General features: G+C 43.7%; 1 protein-coding gene across 1 annotated transcript in view; it reads left to right on the top strand.

Moving 5' to 3' along the window:
• The window catches only part of CD101 (CD101 molecule), a gene marked incomplete at its 5' end in the record, with an annotated part of 34,965 nt that extends 26,237 nt beyond the window's left edge, over nucleotides 1–8,728 (top strand). Inside the window, one exon of the mRNA XM_081025277.1 lies at nucleotides 5,883–8,728. Within this exon, the coding sequence (XP_080881403.1) occupies nucleotides 5,883–6,115 (233 nt within the window). The 3' untranslated portion in view covers nucleotides 6,116–8,728. The remainder of the gene's footprint in view (nucleotides 1–5,882) is intronic.
• Between the last annotated feature and the right edge of the window lie 10,905 nt (nucleotides 8,729–19,633).

Raw genomic sequence — 19,633 nt, 5'->3', positions numbered from 1 at the left:
TGTTAAAAACTGAGTGGTTTGTATCCTTCACAATTGAAGCAGCTTGAAAGCCTGTGCCATGACAACCTGAGGGTTTTCATTCTAAGTACAGGGCTTCCAACTAAATCCCTATAATATGGCATCTCACTTTCTCTGCCTAGATGTTCCTTTCTGGCAGTTGGGGAGATGAAGAATTTCAGGGTTAGGAATCAGACAGGCTTAGGCTCTCCCACCTACCTACCGCTAGCTATGAAATCAAAGTATCTGTTTATCTATTAGGTTGTGCAAAAATAGTTGCGGTTTAAAAGGTTAAAGATAATTGCAAAAAAAAAACGCAATTGCTTTTGCATCAACGTAATAGCACGGCCTCTGGGATATTGTAAGTACTCGACAAATGTTAATTCCTTTCCTCCTATGCTTCCAAACATTGCACACACACACACACACACACACACGTATGTACATAAGTACATATATATGTATATGTCCATTTATGTAATGAAATATTTAATTTGTTCAATAAATACCTACATGAGGTTCTGAGGACAGGAAAACATGTTTACAGAGTCTGTCCCCACAGAGCTCAGGGTCTGGTGGTGGAAGTGAAGCCCAACCTGATAGATGTCATTGAAGAAATAGTCTCAAGATGCTACAGGGGGAGCAGAGGCAGGGCCAGAGGGAAGGGCTGGGTGGGGAGGAGGTCTGGGAAGGTTCCCTAGCATACGGGGCCTATAAAAAAGAAAGAAACAGATTTTAGGAAAAGGAAGGGGTATGTCAGATGGTCATAGAAACTGTGGTATAATGGCAATAGAAGAGGTTAGCGGGGTAGGGAGGGTGCAGACCTCAAATGTGTCATGTGTATAAAGCTAAGGAAAGTGCGCATTGGACAAGTTCGAGCAGGGACGGGACGTCATGAGATGTGCATTTCAGCTAGCTCCCCTCCAGGAGCCGTGTTAGTGATAAACTGGAACGGAGGCGGACGCAGAGCAGGGTAGACTATTGGGTATCGAGCGTAGGATCCAAAGGAGACAAGATGAAGGCCTGCATGAAGGCAGTGTCTGTGAGGGCTGAGAGTAGGACAGGAATTCAGTAGAAGGACGTATATCCTGAAGGATTTAGAGACTGATCAGATGTATGTGTGTGGGGGGGGCTCGTGAATGAGCAGAAGTGGGGGATCAAGGATATACATCAGCTCTCTGGCAAAGGTGGATAGTGGGCGGCATTCACTAAACGAGGTGATACAGGAGAAAGGTCTGAAGGGGGAGATTAGTTCAATTTTGAATACGGTGGGCTAGAACTGAGTTTGGAGGACCTGTGAGTTATCCAGGGAGGCCTATCCAGTAGACATCAGGACTTCCAAATGAGGTTTTTGCCAGAGTTGCAGATTAGATGCCACCAATTTAAAACCAATAATGACGCCCAGGGATGGACCCCTGAGGAACCCCACCATTTTGTTTTCAGGGGAGCCTAGGAAGGAGTAGCTGAGGAGAGCCAGGGTTTGGTGGTAGCACAGAAACCAAAGGTAGAGAGGGGATCAAGAGGGAAGTGAGAGCCAGCAGACTCAACTAGTACAAAGAGGTCAGTGAAGATACAAATGGAAAAATATCCACTGGCTTTAACAACGTGGGGCAATTACAGAAAAATAACGAGGGACGTCAGACTGCATGAGAGAGTCAGACATCAAATCCAGATTACACTTAAGAGCTTTGATGTACAGGGAAGGAGACCACAGTACTAGAGGGCAAGAAGTGTCAGTGAAACTTCTGTGTTCTGTTTTGTTTGGGGCTTGAGCACGTTTACATGCTAGAGGGGAAAGAACCGGTGGAGAGGAAGAAAATGAAGAGGAGGAGGAGAGAACAGACATAACTGACAGTCCAACATCTTGCAGGGACACATACCACCTCCTGACTGGAGAGCCCCTTCCATGCCAGCTTTCCCTGGTCAGCGTCTACTCCAACTTCATCTACTGACTTCACTGCCACTTTCTGAGTTGACTTACTTTATTCTCTTAGTCATCACACCTGTTTAACATCTATCGCCACTGTTCGACTGTACATTCTGAGATGGCAGAGACTCTTAGTCTTATTCCAGCACTAGCGCAGTGCCTGGGACGTCCATAGAAAAGATGCTCAAATCATAGTGTAAGGGCCAGCTCTATGTCTTAATAAAGTCCAGGTCAAATACAAGATGCTACCAATTCTCACTTCTCAAAAGGTTTTCTACCACCCCTCTTTGGCAATTCCAGGTTGGGCTAGTGTAGGATTTTATGATAAAACCGTGGATCATATGGTTCAAATGAAAGCAGAGAAGTTAAGAGGCATTTCCCTGGGGGAATGGACCTTGCATTTCCTCCTCCATCTTCCTTCCTTAGCTATGACGAAGCCAAGGCAGAGCCTCCAGTTACCTGGCTCTTTTAACCTCATCCTTAGACCCCAGACATAAATGTCTTCTTCTAGAGAATTCTCTGTGATTCATTAATAGGCAAGATGATATAGGGCTTTCTGGGGACTGGATTATTTGTGGTAGCATGGTTGTTACTATTACCTAGCTTTCATTTGGGTAAGGATATATTTAGAAAGTGGATCCTCAAAGGAAATATGTGCCCCCTACCACATTGACATTTCTGGAGAGACCATGCCACTTACCCATGGTACCCCAGTGTCTCCACCGAGGCCTGGCACATAGGGCTCAACAAATGCTGGATGAAAGAATGAGCAAGCGAGTCTTCAGTGGGTAGAAACAGGTTACTGTCAGGTTCACTTATTCTGGGATGCATTTGCGTCAGGTTAGGTGACCCTGCTTTTATTTCTTGCCAGGAGCCAACTCTCCCCATGGCCACACATAGCGTAGTCAGTGGTCCAAGTTTTGGTTGGGATGGGGGAAGAGTCAGTTGCCCCCTGATTATCTCATACCTTTCTCCTTCTGAAGTCAGTCTTTCTGCGGTCATATCAGAAAGGAATGTTCCTCGTGATGTGTTTGGCTGTGGGTTAAAGAACGTTATAAACTACACCTCATGATGAAGGGTTCTCGTTACATTTTTGGCTGTCTTGCAGGCCTTGTACATTGAGCTTTGGGCACTTACTCAGATTAATTCAAAGTGTCAGATCTTAATGGTTTTGGATGTCACTAATTCGAATCCAGATATGGGTGAGGGGCAGATGGTGGGAAACGGTGACTATGGGATCCAGGGCAAACCCTCCCCTCCCAGGAGAGGTAATATAGAAGCACTGGAGCTGACAATTGCTAGTTGTTGGCCAATTCCGCACTGTGAAGAGCACACTTTGCCGTCTTTTAATGGTAAACTGTGCCAGGCGGAGCAGTCGCCTCCCCATTAAGATAACGCAGCCTTCTGGCAGTCCCTTCTCTCTGAAGGTTAGCATGTCTGTGGCAGAAAAGCTAAGGATCAGAGTTCTTTCCTCTTCTGTGTGCCGGACCCATCTCCCCATCCTCACTCACTCCATCATCCAGCGACAGTGACATGTGGGTGCTGTAACTCTCAGCTCAGTTATCTGTCTCCCATAACGGGAAAAGGAAGCCAGAGTCTTCTAGGCAAGCATTTGACTCTCAGCTGAATGTCGCCCAGTCCTGCGCACAGCGGGCTCAGAGATTTAAGGGAGAGACTTGACCAATGATTGAACATGACCAAGCCTGTGGCCCCCACGGAGGAATCAGCAGGTCCAGCTATTTTCCGCCCAGTCTTTTGGGAGAATGTTGCCTGTGATTTTCCTGACTCTCTCAGTAGTATTCTGGCTAATATTTATGCGTTGCTGACTCAACAAATGCACTAGGCACTATGTTAAGTGCTGTATTCTCTCATCACGATGCTGGAAATTATTATCCCCATTTGATTGATGAGGAAACTAATGATGACAGAGGATAAGCAACTTGTTCAGTCTCAGTAATGGAAAGCGGAAGAGCCAGGATTTGAACCCAGCTCTCTTCAAGAAGTAGTAGGTGCTCAATCACTACTCTGCATGTGAGTTGTGTGAAGGATCAAGGCCAGTACTCTGACCCACTGGTCTCTTCAGCTCCATTCTATTTGATCATCGCTGTCTCTACCTCCTTCTTAACCATATGCCTCCAAATGGATTCAGATAAGACCTGGGGGAATTACTGTATTCAACAAGGGCCTTGGACAGAGGGGTCAGATAAGATGGGGAGAGGGGGTGATAAAGGATTCAAAATTTAGCTTTATCACTGCCCAGCCCTTCAAAAACAAAAAGCAAATTTAAGATGTTGAATATACATGAGATCAGAGAAAATCTAGGCAACAACTGTAGCTCCTCGCCAGCCCAGTTCAGAGCTGTCAGCCTCAGGGTCAGTGATGATTGTTACTCTGTGTCACAAGATGGCAGCCGCCCTTGCGTTCCTGTGTGTGGAATTCACTCGTGCAATTGATTCATGTATTACTCTCCACTGATGACCTATGGACAAAGTGCTGTGCGAAATGAAAAGATGCGTGAGACTTAAGACCTGTCCTCCAGGAGTTCACAACGCAGGAGTTGGACCACTGTTTAGATTCTGTCTTGACTTCCAACAAAGAGACATTCTTCAAGGTGCAAAATGCATCAGGAATGCCGAAAGTGAAATTCTTCCAGCGTGAGGTTGATCGAAATGACCTCGAAACCTGGTGTTTTCATCTCTAAGAGTCTGTAATCCCATGAATCCTACAGCTTAACCTTTGAAGAAGAAATTGCTTCTGTTATTACAATTTTCCAATGCAAGCACAGCTACCATTAGCATCAGATTTTTCAGAACAGTCCTGCTTTCGAATAGCCTGTCATAAATAAATGTGGCTGGTGTCTCCTTAAGCATGTGTCTTTCTGCCTTAAGAGACTATAAACCCGGTCCTTAGAATGATAACTCAAAACACTGTTTCCTGGAGCCTGTGGTGGTTGCAGTCTCTAGCCTTTGTTTCTGTAGCTGTGTGGCTGGGACCCACTTTGGGGCGGTGCTTGTGTGCTCCCCCTGTCTGTGTGCTGATACCACTTCCCCGTGGGCTGCCGCTGTGGATTGGATACCTTCAGCAAGCCTGTATGTAGTATCTCCTGCCCAAGTCAATTCAACTTAATTCAGATCAGCAAAAGTTATCAAGCCCCTGTACTAGGCACCGAAGCTGATATAGAAACAAATGGCACCATAAGACATACTCACATAACTATGATGGAACAAAGGAGATGGTTAGAAGGGAAGGAAAGAGGTCGAAACAGTGGTGTATGGGAGGAGGGTAGAAGAGAAGAACTGTGCCTGAGGCGAGTTGGAACCCCCAGGGTGAGGAAGTGTGATCTGAGGTGGGCCAGAAGGACCAGAAAATTAGGGTGCAGAGAGCGTGGGGGTGTGGGGTGGCAACAGTAAGAACAACACACGAAAGGAGGCTAACGGAAGGCATCTTGGGAGTGGGAGAGCAATTTGGTGAGTCAGGATGCGATTGGTGCTGTTTTATGAGGACAGTGTGTGTGTGTGTGTGTGTGTGTGTATGTATTTAAGAAGCAGCAGTGGGAATAACTCAGTTAAAAATTCAGGACCTGCAGCAGAGTTGAGAATGAGGATTGAATTATAGATATCTTTTCTGAGGAAAGAAGATTAAAGGAGAGGTTTTCTTTTCTGTTTTGTTTTTCTTTCTGGCTGTTCTTTTAAGAAGGTCATCAGAACCTCCAGTGGTTGGAAGTTGCTGGGCGAGGGGGAGTTAGGTTGGGAGAGCCCCAACCCCATTCTGGAGTTCTGGTCTCCCAGTACCCTTCCCTTTGCGCTTTCCATCTCATTGAAGGGACTGGTTGCCACTTGGCCCTGTTATTTTTAATGGAACTTGCCTGTAACAATAAATCCCAGAAGTGTTTATAATTGATTCGTACAAATAAGTCGGAGACTAATCATTCTCTCTGTTTCACTCCTTTCTGTTGCAGAGCCCACGTTTCTTTCCAGGATCTGCTCATCATCCCCTTTATTCAATTTTGTATTCATCTGCCCCTTCATTCTGTTCATTCTTCTGCTCATTGCCCTCCTCTGCTTATACTGGAAGGCCAGGAAGTTGTCCACACTGAGCCGAAATGTCCAGAAAGATAAGGCTCTCTGGGTGGACTTGAAAGGGCCAAGAGACATCCTCACAGACAGAAGTGAAGAGGAAGATGACCACTGAACCCGAGAGGCACCTGCCATCCTGTGGGAAAAGGGGGAGTTTGGACTCGGACTGCCCGGGATGTGATGTGTCTGAGCCCTGGTTCTGCCCTTCTCTGTGCCTGTGGCCCTAGGTGAGTCACCTAGGAATCAGAGGGCACCTTTATGAAGCGCGGCTGCGATGCCAGGCACTGTTCCGTGTGTCTCTGTGTGTGACCTCATCTACCCCTTACAGCCTTCCCAGGAGCTAGATGGCATAATTACCCTGTTTTACGTTCATCACACCTCCTGGAGGTTCAGGTTTCCCATCTGTGAGGAGAGAAGTGCCCCCCTCACACAGCCTCTAGGGATTAAATAAGAAAGTGGATCCTCAAAGGAAATATGTGCCCCTACCACAAACTGGGGGAGGGGGACGCTTCCCTCTGCTCTCCTCCCTTTTCACCTCACTGATTCCCTGGAAAACACCCAGTATCCAGTCACGCTGGCTCTAGGTAATGTTTTGCCTCCAGATACGAGGTGTAAGAAAGGGCCTGATGTCTATAAGGTGAAAGGAATTGGGAATATGCCCTTCGGTCATCAAATCTGCCTCTCCCCCCAAAATGTGACAACGTCCAAGACAGAAATCCAGTTTTTTTCCTCCATCCCATCTATAAATGCCACTCAAGAGCAAGCTCTACATAGTAGGTCCTTAATCAATATTGGTTGTTGGTTGAAACCATAAAGCGTTTCGTAGCCTGAGTTTCTTTCTTTCTTTCTTTTGCTTTTGTCTATAAGACTTACTAAGTCATTGCTAAGGAAAAACTTTTTTTTTTTTTAATTTCACAACAGTGCTCCAGGCAGCCCCCCAAGGCCTCATATTCCCCCTTCCGCCAGACACCAAAAGGGCCATCTGGCTCCTGGCTCTTAGCCAAAGCTTTATTCTCTTTGACCTGACAGCACTGGGTGGTAGGAAAGGGTGTTGTGGCAGTTACTTGGGGAAGGCGGGGTCAACAGTGCCACCATCCGTTCCCACTCCAGCAGGGACTAAGAGTTCAGGGGCAGCAGTGAGTCAAGCCTGGGTCCTCAGTATCCCCTATTCTCAGCCAGGAAAATCCTGGGCGTGGGGGATGGGTAGTGTCATGGCTTAAGGCTTTTAACAACTGTCCCCTAGGAGATCACAACTGTCCCCTCTGGCCTGAGGTCCCCTCCCCTTTGTGTCAAAAGCTGCTCAGGCTCTGTTGTAGGCAGTAGTGAAAATCAATCAGTGTCCCCCTAACAGACGTGCGAAAACACATCTATTTATTATCTATATGACCAAAAGCATTGCTTTAGCTCTTGGTAATTTGCATTTCCACAGAGAGCAATTTATTTTTAATTATTTTATCAGGCACACACATCCTCTCCAAACATACTTAGTTCCTTTCCAAGGGGATTATTGGTGGTTATGAGAACCCCCACCGGAGATTTAGCAGTTCCTTCAATCCGTCTCCCTTTATGGCCTCATTTGAAATACTCCAAACATGTCCTTAAACATGGTGACACGTTAGTTTCTTCTCTCTCAGGTAAGGGAGTATGTTTTTCAGAAACCAAAGCTGCAGTTACGACTTCTTAGAAAGTATGATTACCCCCTCCTACTCCCCACTCGTTTTTCCAGAAACCTGCATTTTAATTGGGATATTGAGGGAAGGAGAGCAGCATGGAGCCAGTGAGAGAATCAGAGTAGCTTCTGGTGCTGCACCCTTGCCCTCTTCACCTGGGTAACACCTTCAACTCTTAGCTTCAACTCTTAGCTCACCACTTTTCCGTGTTTAAATCCAGCACAGAGATGCACAGACCAGACATTCAAATTTCCAGCTGCTTCCCCAGAGCTGACCCTGGGAGCAGCCCGTGTGGGCACAAGGATGGGTGTGGGGTCCAGTGATGACTCAAGCAGACAAGCAGACACGGCCCACTCCCCTGGAGTTATCACCTTCTTTGTTGTGGATCCTTTCAATGGGACCTAGAGCTCCTTAGATTTTCGAAGGAGCCACATTACACTTCTTTGGCCTATAGTGAGTGTTCAGGCGACTGAAACCCCACTGTCTTCTTTTTTCTCTTTTGAACTTCTAGAATAAAATTTGTTTTCACCCAACTCAGTACATGAAACCTCTTCTGGCTCCAATTAGGTCCTTGTTCATTTTCGTTTTTAAAACTTCATGGAGAACTTCACTTTGACTCGTTGATTTCCCCTTATCCACTCTGTGTCACCACCTGGTTTTCCTTTGAGCTTCTTATGTTGTAAATCCTGCTTGGTGACAGGACAAACCTTTGTCTCAGGAGTTGGCTACCCAAGGGCCAACGGTAGCCCACCGTATATTTTTTTTAAATACTGATGGTTGGAATACAGCCACTCCCATTTGCCTACATAGCGTCTATGGCTGCTGTCATGACAGTTTGCTAGAGCTGAGCAGTTGCCACGGAGACTATATGACCCACAAAGCCTGAAATGTTTGCTATCTGGCTCTTGATGGAAAAGTGTGCCTACCACACTCTCTATTAGCGGCTAATGTTCTGTCTGTCTTAGCCATGTATTATGTTCCTGGGACACGTGATTTGACCTATTATATCTGTGTCCATTTATATATCTGATTAATTTAATAAATAACCTTAGCCTCTCCGTATTGGTGTCTAGTCCAAGCAGTGTTGAAGCACGGGTCCTCTCTACCAACTCCTACTAGAGATGGGAAACTCCACACCATCCCGTTGCGTATTCAACTCCATGTGGGACAGCAGGACACAGAGAAGAATAAGGCGTGCATAGGTTCATTATGTTCAGTCTATGGAGATATCTATGGGAACAACTGATTTATGGCAGCCCATGAATGCGATGGTAGAAAGTCATGGGCCCTAAAAATTTCTTACAAGTGTGCAGGAGTTATTCATCATCTCAGAGTTTCATGGCATCCCCATGCAAAAGGGATTGTTATTCCCATCCTGCAGGTAAGAAATTGAAAAGGGATTGTTATTCCCTTCCTGCAAAAGGGATTGTTATTCCCATCCTGCAGGTAAGAAATTGAAAAGGGTTTGTTATTCCCTTCCTGCAAAAGGGATTGTTATTCCCATCCTGCAGGTAAGAAATTGAAGTTCGGAGAGGTTGGGATTTACCCAGGATCACACAATATGCAGAAGAATAAGCTCAAATTGAGCTCCACTTGACAAGTCCTGGACTCTTTCCACCATAAACACTATGCTCAAATCCACTGTGGTGGGGAAACCCAGGGGGTAAGAATATCCACCTTACGCGGTTGATTTGAGGATCAAATCAGATACTTACATGGAGGGAAGTTTTAAAGCATTTCAAGCCATAAATGAATGTCATCATAACCCAAGTTTTTCCAGGCCTTACCCGTCTGTACATATACATGAAATTAAATCAACAAGAGTAATCCAAATCCCACAGATTTTTGCCCCCAAGCCTGCTTCTACAGAGTCTTGGCCGTCTAGAAAGCATTCTTCAAGAATTTCAGGGGATTCCCTGTGATTCTGGGACTTCACAGGAGTTCGCAAACAAGTCCACTTGCATGTGGTTCCCCGTGGTTCTGTCCAGCTCCACGGGCTTCCATGGTGGTTGGGCTGCTGGAGCAGATGAGATACCATGCTGGATGGTACCCGGTGGTAAGTAAGGAAAAGCTCCTACCTCTCATTCTGTCTTTGCATTACACTCTGTTTGAATCACAAATGAATCCACGTTTGCTTGTGTCCATCTCTCTAAAGATTCTCTTGTGAAAACAGCTCCTTTTGCAGTTGCCCTGTATCTCCTTTATCCATAGGGTCCAGACATCAGCCAGGCTGGGACCAGTCTGGGCGAGAGATAGACTTCATACTATGTTGTCCGTTTCTCATTGTCAGCTCCCACTGTCAGGTTAATATAAGAACCTCTGCATTAACCTATTAATTACAGCCCCCCTTCCCTCGTGCAGGTGGGTCATGCAAATGGGGAGGCTCCCCACTCATCAGATAGGTCCAGAGAAGGCTGCATTCCCTGTAGGTTCAGCTGGGACTTCTGTTTTGCTGGCTATTAATTTTTACCCCTAATGCAGCAAAGTGCCGTGGGCATTGAGAAATCAGAGACAGTTTCACAAAGGAGATGTTATGAGAACTGGGCTTTGAAAGTCAGGAAATATTTTGACAGGAGACAAGGAATAAACAGTGGAGGAGGGGCAGAAGAACAAATCTGAAACATGCATAAGAACTTGGACTTCCTTTGGTGGAACATGGTGAGTTATTGAATGTTATTTGGTAGGGAAGAAGCAGCTGTGCTTTAGGAGAATGAAAACAGCAGCAGCATAGATGATGGATGGGGGTTGGGGAGAGGGTGTGGCAGTACCAAGCCAAAGCAGGGCGGCCAACTCACCAACATACGTGACAATATGGATGAATCTCGCAGCACTTGTTGAGTGAAAGTAGCCAGAAACAAAGGATATGCACTATATGATTCCATTTGTCTGGAGTCCAAGAACCAGCAAAATTAATCTATAGTGACAGAAGTCAGAATAATGATTTCCTCTGGCAGGGTGAGTATGGACTGAGAAGTAGCATGAAGAAATATCCTGGGGCAACAGAAATGTTTTGTATCTTTGTCTAGGAGGTGGTTTCATGATTGTATATACACATGTGAAAATGTACTGCGCTGTCTTTTCAAGATTTGAGTACTTCATGTAAATAACTTAATCATATATATTATGTACTATACATTATATATACTATATAATACATATTGTATATTATATAAAATAAATTACATATAACTATGTTATAAATATATAAATATGAATATATAATATACCGGGGGTGCAAAAAAATGTACACATTTTAAGAAATGTTATCTATGTATTACTTTTTGAAGTTGAATTGAATTATGGTAGCAATGCATAGTATGATGTTCTCTCACAAGATGGCATTAATCAAATGCCAGTGTCATGCATTGTACCACAATTTTAATACAGTTTTTTCCGTTCTTAAAATGTGTACACATTTTTTGGCACCCTCTGTAGAATAATAAATAACTTACTAAATAACTTAAACTTGAATTTTTGAAAAAAGCGTGTTTCTTTCAAAACATATTTGAGAACCAACTAGAGGACCAACACAGAATGAGAGATTTTAATGTACAAGAGAAATTATAAGGTTAATTTATCCCACAAACATCTTCTGATATTTAGCATCTGCCACGACATCCACTAGGAGCTAGGCATGCAGAAATAACTGACATCGTCCATTCCCTCAAAGAGGAAAGAGGAATGGAGTTACTGTTTACTTTATTGAACAGCCATCATGTGCTATGAGGATTGAATCCTTATGACCCTCTTGGGAGTAGGCCAAGATTAAACCACAAACCAGGAAAAAGCAGTTAAGTATCTTGCCGAAGGTCTCTGTTCATTAAGAGGCAGAATATTATGTAAGCCCAAGTACACTGACTCCAAAAGCAACACTCTTTCAAGGCTTCTTCAGGTTGTAAAGATTCTACCATGTTATTATACAGCAAAGATCTCTACACACAAGGTAATGAGGGGACCGCTGGGACAGGAAATGATGACCGGTGCTTGTTTTGGCCCATGCTGTCTAAGTGTCGATTTCCTCTAAAAAGAGATGAATTTGGACTGAGGGAGCAGGGGACCCTTTCTCACTCTTTACCCTGGTTCCCAGATTTCTATTCAGCCCAATGCATGTGGGTTAAATGGCCACCTGTGCTGCCTTATGGAGCTGTTTAAACAGACAAACGAGAGCGTGTTTTTGTGATGGTCTCCATGACTGAAGGCAGATGCTATACAAGTTCTTAAGACTGTCTTTAGGGAAACTTTGTATTGTTTAATGGTCTGTTTGACAGCAGCGCTTTTGTATTGCCCTGCTGGCAGCAGGAAATTGTTTGCGGAATCCTCTGTTCTCAATAGCCACGATATGACCAGAATGGTCTTTATTCCCTATGTGTGGACCAAATACCTTCTAACCATAAAAGTGACAAATTAAGATGCTGTGTGAAGAAAGCTGCTATTGAAGCAACATATTGAGTGGTGTTACAGGAGTCTGAAGTGGCTGGCCTCAGCTTCAGTCTTGAGTAAGGGTTCCTGGCTCTGTCCAATGTCAGCTCTTAACACACACGTACCTCTAAGTTCCTCACTTGAAATGTTTTTTCCGGATGGAGGGAAGGTATTCATGTAGTGTTCAGTAAGGATCATTCACATGGAGTAAACCAGGAGATGGCCCACCTGGCCACAGAAGGCTAAATGGCAACTGTGATATTTAGTCATCTTTCCACACGAAAGAAATCGTCAACATTTGGGCCTTCAAAAGAAGTAAGCAGGAGCGAGATAAAATGGCACTGCTAACTACCCCTTCTTAAGGTCTTCCACTTTGACTTTCTTGTCCCTTTTAGACAGTGAGCCCAATGAATACAGCAGCCATGTAATAGTCGGGAATGTGAGCTCTGGATTTAGACGGCCTAGGTTGAAATCCCAACGACATCACTCACTGGCTTTGTGGTCTTTGGCAGTAATCTCTCTTTGCCTCAATTCCTTCACCCATAAAATGAGGATAATACCCATTGCTTCATAGGGTTTGTCGTAAGGATTATGAGAGACATACATGTAAAGGAGCCAGAACTCATAAATGTTTAGTATCACCATCATGATGGACATCAGTGACAAGGTGGACATTTTGATCCTTTGGACGCCTGAAAAGGAAACTAGATAACCTGCATTTTACTACCCGATTCTTAACATGATAGTGGAGAAAACAGGGCATGAGAATAAAATGGAAGCATGGGCTTGGTCACAAAATGGAATCATTGCTTGGCTCCTCAGCCCAAAAGACTAATTTAGGGAAAGGTAAGTAAAATTTCGGGAAAGAGTCAGGATATCAAGGTAATGTGGACAGAAGAACATTTGGAAAAGTTGTCTGAGTGCTTTACAGTTAAATGAGAAGCCAGGATAGTTTAACCCAGGAGTTCCAAGTAAAAATATATAAGTATATGGGAATTAATGGGAAATGAAGTCTCGGGAGACTCCTATCCTGAGGTATTCTACACCTGTATTAATTAGCTAATTCAATTTACATGTAGATTTGAGTACAAATGGCACATTTGCAAAAACAAATGTTATGGCAGATAGCAAATAGTTAGCTTGGGAATTTGTATTAGTCTGCTCAGGCTGCCATAACAAAATGCTATACACTGGATGGCTTAAACAACAGAAATGTATTTTCTCACAGTTTGGGAGGCTGGGAAGTCCCGTATCCAGGTGCCAGCTGACTGGCAAGGGCCCTCCTCCTGCCTTATACACTGCCAACATCTCGCTGTGTCCTCACATGACAGAGAGAGAGAGAGAGAGAGAGAGAGAGAGAGAGAGAGGAGAGGAGAGGAGAGGAGAGGAGAGGAGAGGAGAGGAGAGGAGAGGAGAGGAGAGGAGAGGAGAGGAGAGGAGAGGAGAGGAGAGGAGAGGAGAGGAGAGGAGAGGAGAGGAGAGGAGAGGAGAGACACACAGAAAGTGGCTCCTAGGTGTCTCTTCTTATAAGGGCACTAATCCCATCATGAGGGCCCCACCCTCATGACCTCATCTAAACCTAATTATCTCCCAATGGCCCCATCTCCAAATGCCATCACATTGAGCTTCAACATATGAATTTGGGGGGACAAAATTCAGTCCACAGCACTTGGGTAGGTTATACAACTTAAAAGCAAAACCATTCAAGTGAGCAGAATTTCCCCATCTACCACTTAGCCATACTCCAGCTCTTCCGTCGGAAACAGGTGATTACTAAAGTGGCAGGAATGGTGCCATGGAAAAAGTTTAAGGATGAAAAGGGATTGTTTCAACATGCATGCTGAGCTCTGGGTGGGAATACAAAGAATCTAGACCATTTGTCCTCTACAACCATTAATGCTGTTTTTGTCTCCCTGGAACGAAGGAGAAGTATTGAGGGTTGGAGGGAGATGTTGTGAAGAAAGCAGGAGAAAAAGAGGACTAAGAGGAAGGAAAGGGCAATTAGCACATAAGAGTGAGGAAGCACAAATACAAGCCAACAAACCACAGAAAGAAGACCCTCATACCCCCTGCCCTTCCCCAGCTCTTCTCTCTGCACAGGTCGGCGCTCTCTGATCCCCACAACCAGCCACCTACAGTGTCGGCAGCTCCTGAAGGAACCTGCTGAATGTGACAAGAAGACTGCATGCTTGCAGGAAAAAACCCTTCAGACACCAGGAGAGGCAGGAAGCTCCACGGCACGGGGGCAAGGCTTCACTGTGTCTCTGGTACAGCAGCAGAAAATAAGTCCAGTCCTCTGTGTGGGGAAGTGCAGTCCTGGGAAAGGAGGGTGAGAATGTATTAAAGAGGAACTAGCAAGAAGAGAGAGGTTGTTTGAAGGGGATGCCCTGGGCTACCCAGGAAGGCTGGCTGCCTCACATTTTCATCAAAAGATTTATTAACGCTCCTTCTCATCAGTGGGCCGTAGCAAATCCCTCCCTTAGAACTTCCTCGCCTTCATCCAAATGCAGGAAAACCTTGAGAGAGGACCAAGAGGGAGAGGAAGGAGACGGCAGATTAGAGAAGAAATGGGAAGTGACAGATGCTGTGAGGCAAATGGACCAGACAGGAGTGACCGAAAGAACCTACAGACTCGTGCAAGGTAAGAACCTTTGTCCTAAAGAACCACATCCCCCTGCGGCTTCTAGGCTGCTTCCTGTGCTGTTCACCCAGAACAAAAAACCACTCGGATTAACCTCACTTCCTTTTCTGCTGTGCTTTGCAGCCTGGTAAATCAAGGGACAGCTCTAAATAGAGCATGCATGAGCTGCAGCGAGCCACTTGGACAAGAAGACACAACGTGGCTTTGATGTGATTGTAGGCCTGACTAAACGACCATACCCAGAACATGATGGTGCCAGGTTGACCTGGAGGAGACCTCTCCAGGCCATGCTCAAGCGCTCGGCCTTGTTCAGCAGCTTGACTGACCACTTGGATAAAGTCACAGGGGGCAGGCGTGTGCAGTGGTCAAGTGACACAGTCAGGAGAGAGCACTAATAAGTCAGTGGACAGCACCAAGGTTCAGAGAGATCTAGATTGGGTAGAATGATGGCTCAAAACTAACAAGCTACAAGAGAGAATCCAGAGTTACGTGCAAGCCATTAGATGCGCCAGGTAAGGGAGACTGGAGTTGACACGTGAAAAACGACAGCAGTGGTTTCGGTTCATTGCACACTTGATAGTAAGTACTAGCATGGCATATTTGTAAGAAAAGAGAGAAAAGTTTGGCAGTTTTCTATTGCTTATGTACGAGGTCTGACAATTAAGTTTGAGAACTCATCCTAGACAAAGTGCTACCTACCTCCCTGCTGAATATCACTGCGGTCACCTGTGAAGTCCTCCCCTTGGGAAGCTATGCACCGACACCAGTGCCTAGTCCACCCTTCAAAGCAGTTTTGGAACTCTTTTTCTGGAATGGCCATCAGAGCTGTCGTCGCATTACCATTGACGTCCTGAATGTCACCAAAATGTCTTCCTTTCAATATTTCCTTTATTTTCAGCTAAAGGAAGAAGTCTTTGGGGACCAGATCAGGTGAGTAGGGAGGGTGTTTCAATACAGTGATTTGTTTACTGGCTAAAAACTCCCTCACAGGCAGTGCCGTGTGAGCTGGTGCATGGTCGTAATGCAAGAGCCATGAATTGTTGGTGAAAAGTTCAGGTTGTCTAATTTTTCATGCAGCCATTTCAGCACTTCCAAATGGTAAACTTGGTTAACTGTTTGTCCAGTTGGTACAAATGCATAATAAATAATCCCTCTGATATAAAAAAGAAGTTAGCAACAGCGTTGCAACAAGTTCAAGAACTAAATTGTTGGACCTCGTAGAGTGGTCATATGTAAAATAAAGATGATGATTGTCCCACAGTGTTCTTCATGTTGAATTCTATTTGAGATGTGTCAAACGAAGCACACATTCATTGACAAATGCCTGTGACAGGGGATTGAGGGGAGAGATGTAATTGAAGCAGTTGGAGCAGTTTCTCTGAGGAACGAGAGCATAAGTGGAACGCCAAGAGGGTGAGATAGCCACATTCAAATGTTAGAAAGTGACATTGAAAAGAATTAAGATGCCAAGTCAGTGGAAGTTTCAGACAGAAAGACAGATTTCTACTCAATATACGTTAGAATTAACTGACATTTTGACATACCCAAATAGAGAATTTGCTGTGACCAGAAGTTTCTATGCTGAATCCATTAGGCATGCCATGGAAGGGATTGGGAGGGCACACTACGTGCCTTTAGGGTCCCCTTGTATTCTATGGTTTAATTTATGTCACCTAACAGATATGTATTGAATTTCTATGCACTGTGTACGTGGTGAGTGGTAAGAGAAACAGAAATAAGTCCCTGTTCTCTTGGGATGTTCATATATAATCTAATCTATGGAGGAGACACAACGAACAAGTAAGGAGAGAATTACATACTAAATGTTATGCAGAAAGCAAACGGTGCTGAGAGAGAAAAACACAAGGAAGGACTTCCATAGATATGGAAGTCAGGGCAGGTCTCACTGTGGTAAAACTTAAGCTGACACCTAAAGAATGAGAGGCTCGCTTTGAATGACTAGGAAAAGCATTCGAGACAGAAAGCATGACGCACACAAAGGCCTTCAGGTCAGACCAATCTGGGCACCTCCAGGAACAGAAAGCAGGTCATGGTGGTTGGAATGTAGCAGGAGAGCAGTAGGAGGGCAGAAGGTGAGAGAGAAGTAAGCAGGACTACATCACAGGGGGCGCCACATGAATCAAAATGAGGATTTCAACTCTTTTCTAAGTTTCACAGAAAGCCACTGAAGAGTTTTCAGCAAAGACCGACGGATTCTGATGTGTGGAGTTCTTTAAGACCATTTTGGTCCTGAAAAATAGCAGCAGAAAACAGAGGCTGTTCTGTTCCAGCTCCTAGGTGAACTCTGAAAGCAAATGTAGGGAGAACTCGCCAGAACTCGGCTGGCCTTTCCTCAGCCCCTAAGTTCCCAGCATGGAGGGAGGCTCCTGTCATGACAAGACTTTGGGGTAGTGGGCAGTGGATCCAGTCTCAACCTACCCTAGTACCATTTGTTGCCTTCCAGAAGAAATGCCGCTCAGGGTGACTGCCAGAAAACAAGGACGCAGTCACAGGAGGTCTTGAGTCTAGGTTGTCTGTAATTTCTGTGGACGTGAGGATTATAGAGAACAAGGGAGAAGGGACCTTGCTCTCTAGTAGCTTTTGGAATGAGGGTTGAGGATAAGGTTAGAGTTAAGCAAAGTAACTGGTGTAGAGTTAAAGAAGAAGAGAAGTTACCTTGCTGTAAAAAATTGAAATCAGATACCAAAAGGGGGTGGGAGGGATAAAGAAAATAAAAGACAGTATTGATTGCAGGAAGGTCAGGATTAACTAGCTAGAATGAGAACTGAGTGAGTGTAAGAGGTAAAGTGGTGCAGGTGAGGAATCTTCGATAGCTCACTGCCAACAGTGTAATACCATCGCATGGCGTATAGAAAATGGGAAGAAAGAAAGCAAGCCACCGATCATCCTACCATCTGAAATAAGCATTATTATTATTTTGGTGTGTGCCCTCTGTTATTTATTCCTATGCCTCTGCTTTAATGTCTCTGTTGGATTTTTTAAAAAATTATAACAGCAATACATGCGAGGTCTAGCAAATATAAACTACACCCATCTCCCACCTCAACCTCTCAGAGGTATATACATGAAATCATGCCATAGATAGTCTTAAAAGGTAATAGTGTGTTGTGGTTAAAACTGTTTTTCACCTTGAAACTAGTAATAAAAAAATAAATAAAAGTAAATAGTTTTCACATGAGTATAATCACAGTATATATGCAATTTGGTTACTTAACATTATGCAAACCATTACTATTTCTTTGCTCTCCTTGGATTAATAACAATGTCATTTTTACCTAGGTTTTAGTTGAAGTTCCACACCAGCCTTTATAAGAAAAAGCTTTTCAAGACCATTTAAAAAGAGGAAGATGATGGTTAATAAGCACAATAAGAGGAGCTCAACATCAGTAGTCTTTAGGAATATGAATTAAAACCACAATGAGATGGACTTCACAGCCATTAGAATGCCTATAATAAAAAAAGACAATAGCAAGTGTTGGTGAGGATATGGAGAATGAGGAACCTTCATACACTAGTGGTGGGAGTATAAAGTCGTACAGCCACTTTGGAAAACAGTTTGACAATTTCTAAAAAAGTTAAACAAACTCACCACATAGCCAGCCATTTTACTCGTAGGTATATACCCAAAAAGAATGATAACAAATGCCCACATAAATATATCTATATTAATATTCATAACAACATTATTCCTAATAACCCCAAAGGGAAAAGGAGTATAACATGGATGAAATTCAAAAGCACTGTGCTAAGTAACAGAAGACCAAGGCAATAGATTACATATAGTATGACTCCATTTATATGAAATGTCCAGAAAAAGCAAATTTATAAAGACAAGCAGATCAGTGGTTACCTTGGTTTGTTTTTTTCTTCTTGGATTTATTGAGCTGTGTCTGTGGTACTGACTACACACAGGCCTGAAGTAAGATTTCGGGGTGATGGAAATTATCTAAAACTGGATTGTGGTGATGGATGTACAACTTTGTAAATTTACTAAAAACACATTGACTTGCACACTTATGTATATTTTTTAAAAAGCAATGGAGGAGGACTTGCTTTGAACCATTTTGGGGGTAATATTTTAAGACCAGTGAAATTCAGAACTGAAAACTACAAAATATCGTTACAAGAAAGAAATTTGTAAATTCTCTTGAGTTTTCAAATTATAACTAGATTTATTCTTACTCTAATATCATCTATACTGTCCTGTGTAAAGGACAAGTATAAAATAGTCATATATTTGTAAGGCACAAAATGAAATGAAATTGAATTACCATTACATATCGTTAAGCAAAAAGAATGAAACCACAGAAGAGGCAGGCCTTCTGTTTGGTTTCTATGTTAATGTGCTGCTACCTAGTGATCATTTATAAAATGGTAGGACTTGGTTTGTTTTTCATCTTGGATTTGTTGAGCCATGTCTGTATATCATTTAGATATTTAATATCTGAATGAATCAGTGAATAATTTATGCTTCCTAAAAATTCTGTAGTGGCAAGAACTGGATTGGTAATCTCAAAAACTTTCCAGTCCCCCATCTGCTGGTGTCATCTTTGTGACTTTGAGCCAGGAAAAGATTAATTTATCTGGTTCCAAAGTCCAAGGAGAGGCTCTGTAAGGTCAGCAGTTAGGAGCAGGACATTGGGGCAAGCTCCTAATTACTCTAAACTTGGGTATCTTACTCTTTAAAACGAGGATAAAATACCCACTTCCAGGGTAATTGTGAGAACTAAGAATGCATATACAAAGTACTTACCTCAGAGTACACCTCAGAAAAAGTTAGGCTATAGTGACATTTCCTTATAGTTAATAATGAGCCTAATGGGGAAAAATAATTTATCTACTAATTTATCTACTAATTTGTCTATTATTATCTAAAATTTTT

The sequence above is a fragment of the Rhinolophus hipposideros genome (genome assembly GCF_964194185.1).
Source record: "Rhinolophus hipposideros genome assembly, chromosome: 19".
Lineage (NCBI taxonomy): Eukaryota > Metazoa > Chordata > Mammalia > Chiroptera > Rhinolophidae > Rhinolophus > Rhinolophus hipposideros.
This window is presented reverse-complemented; position numbering and strand designations above follow the sequence as displayed.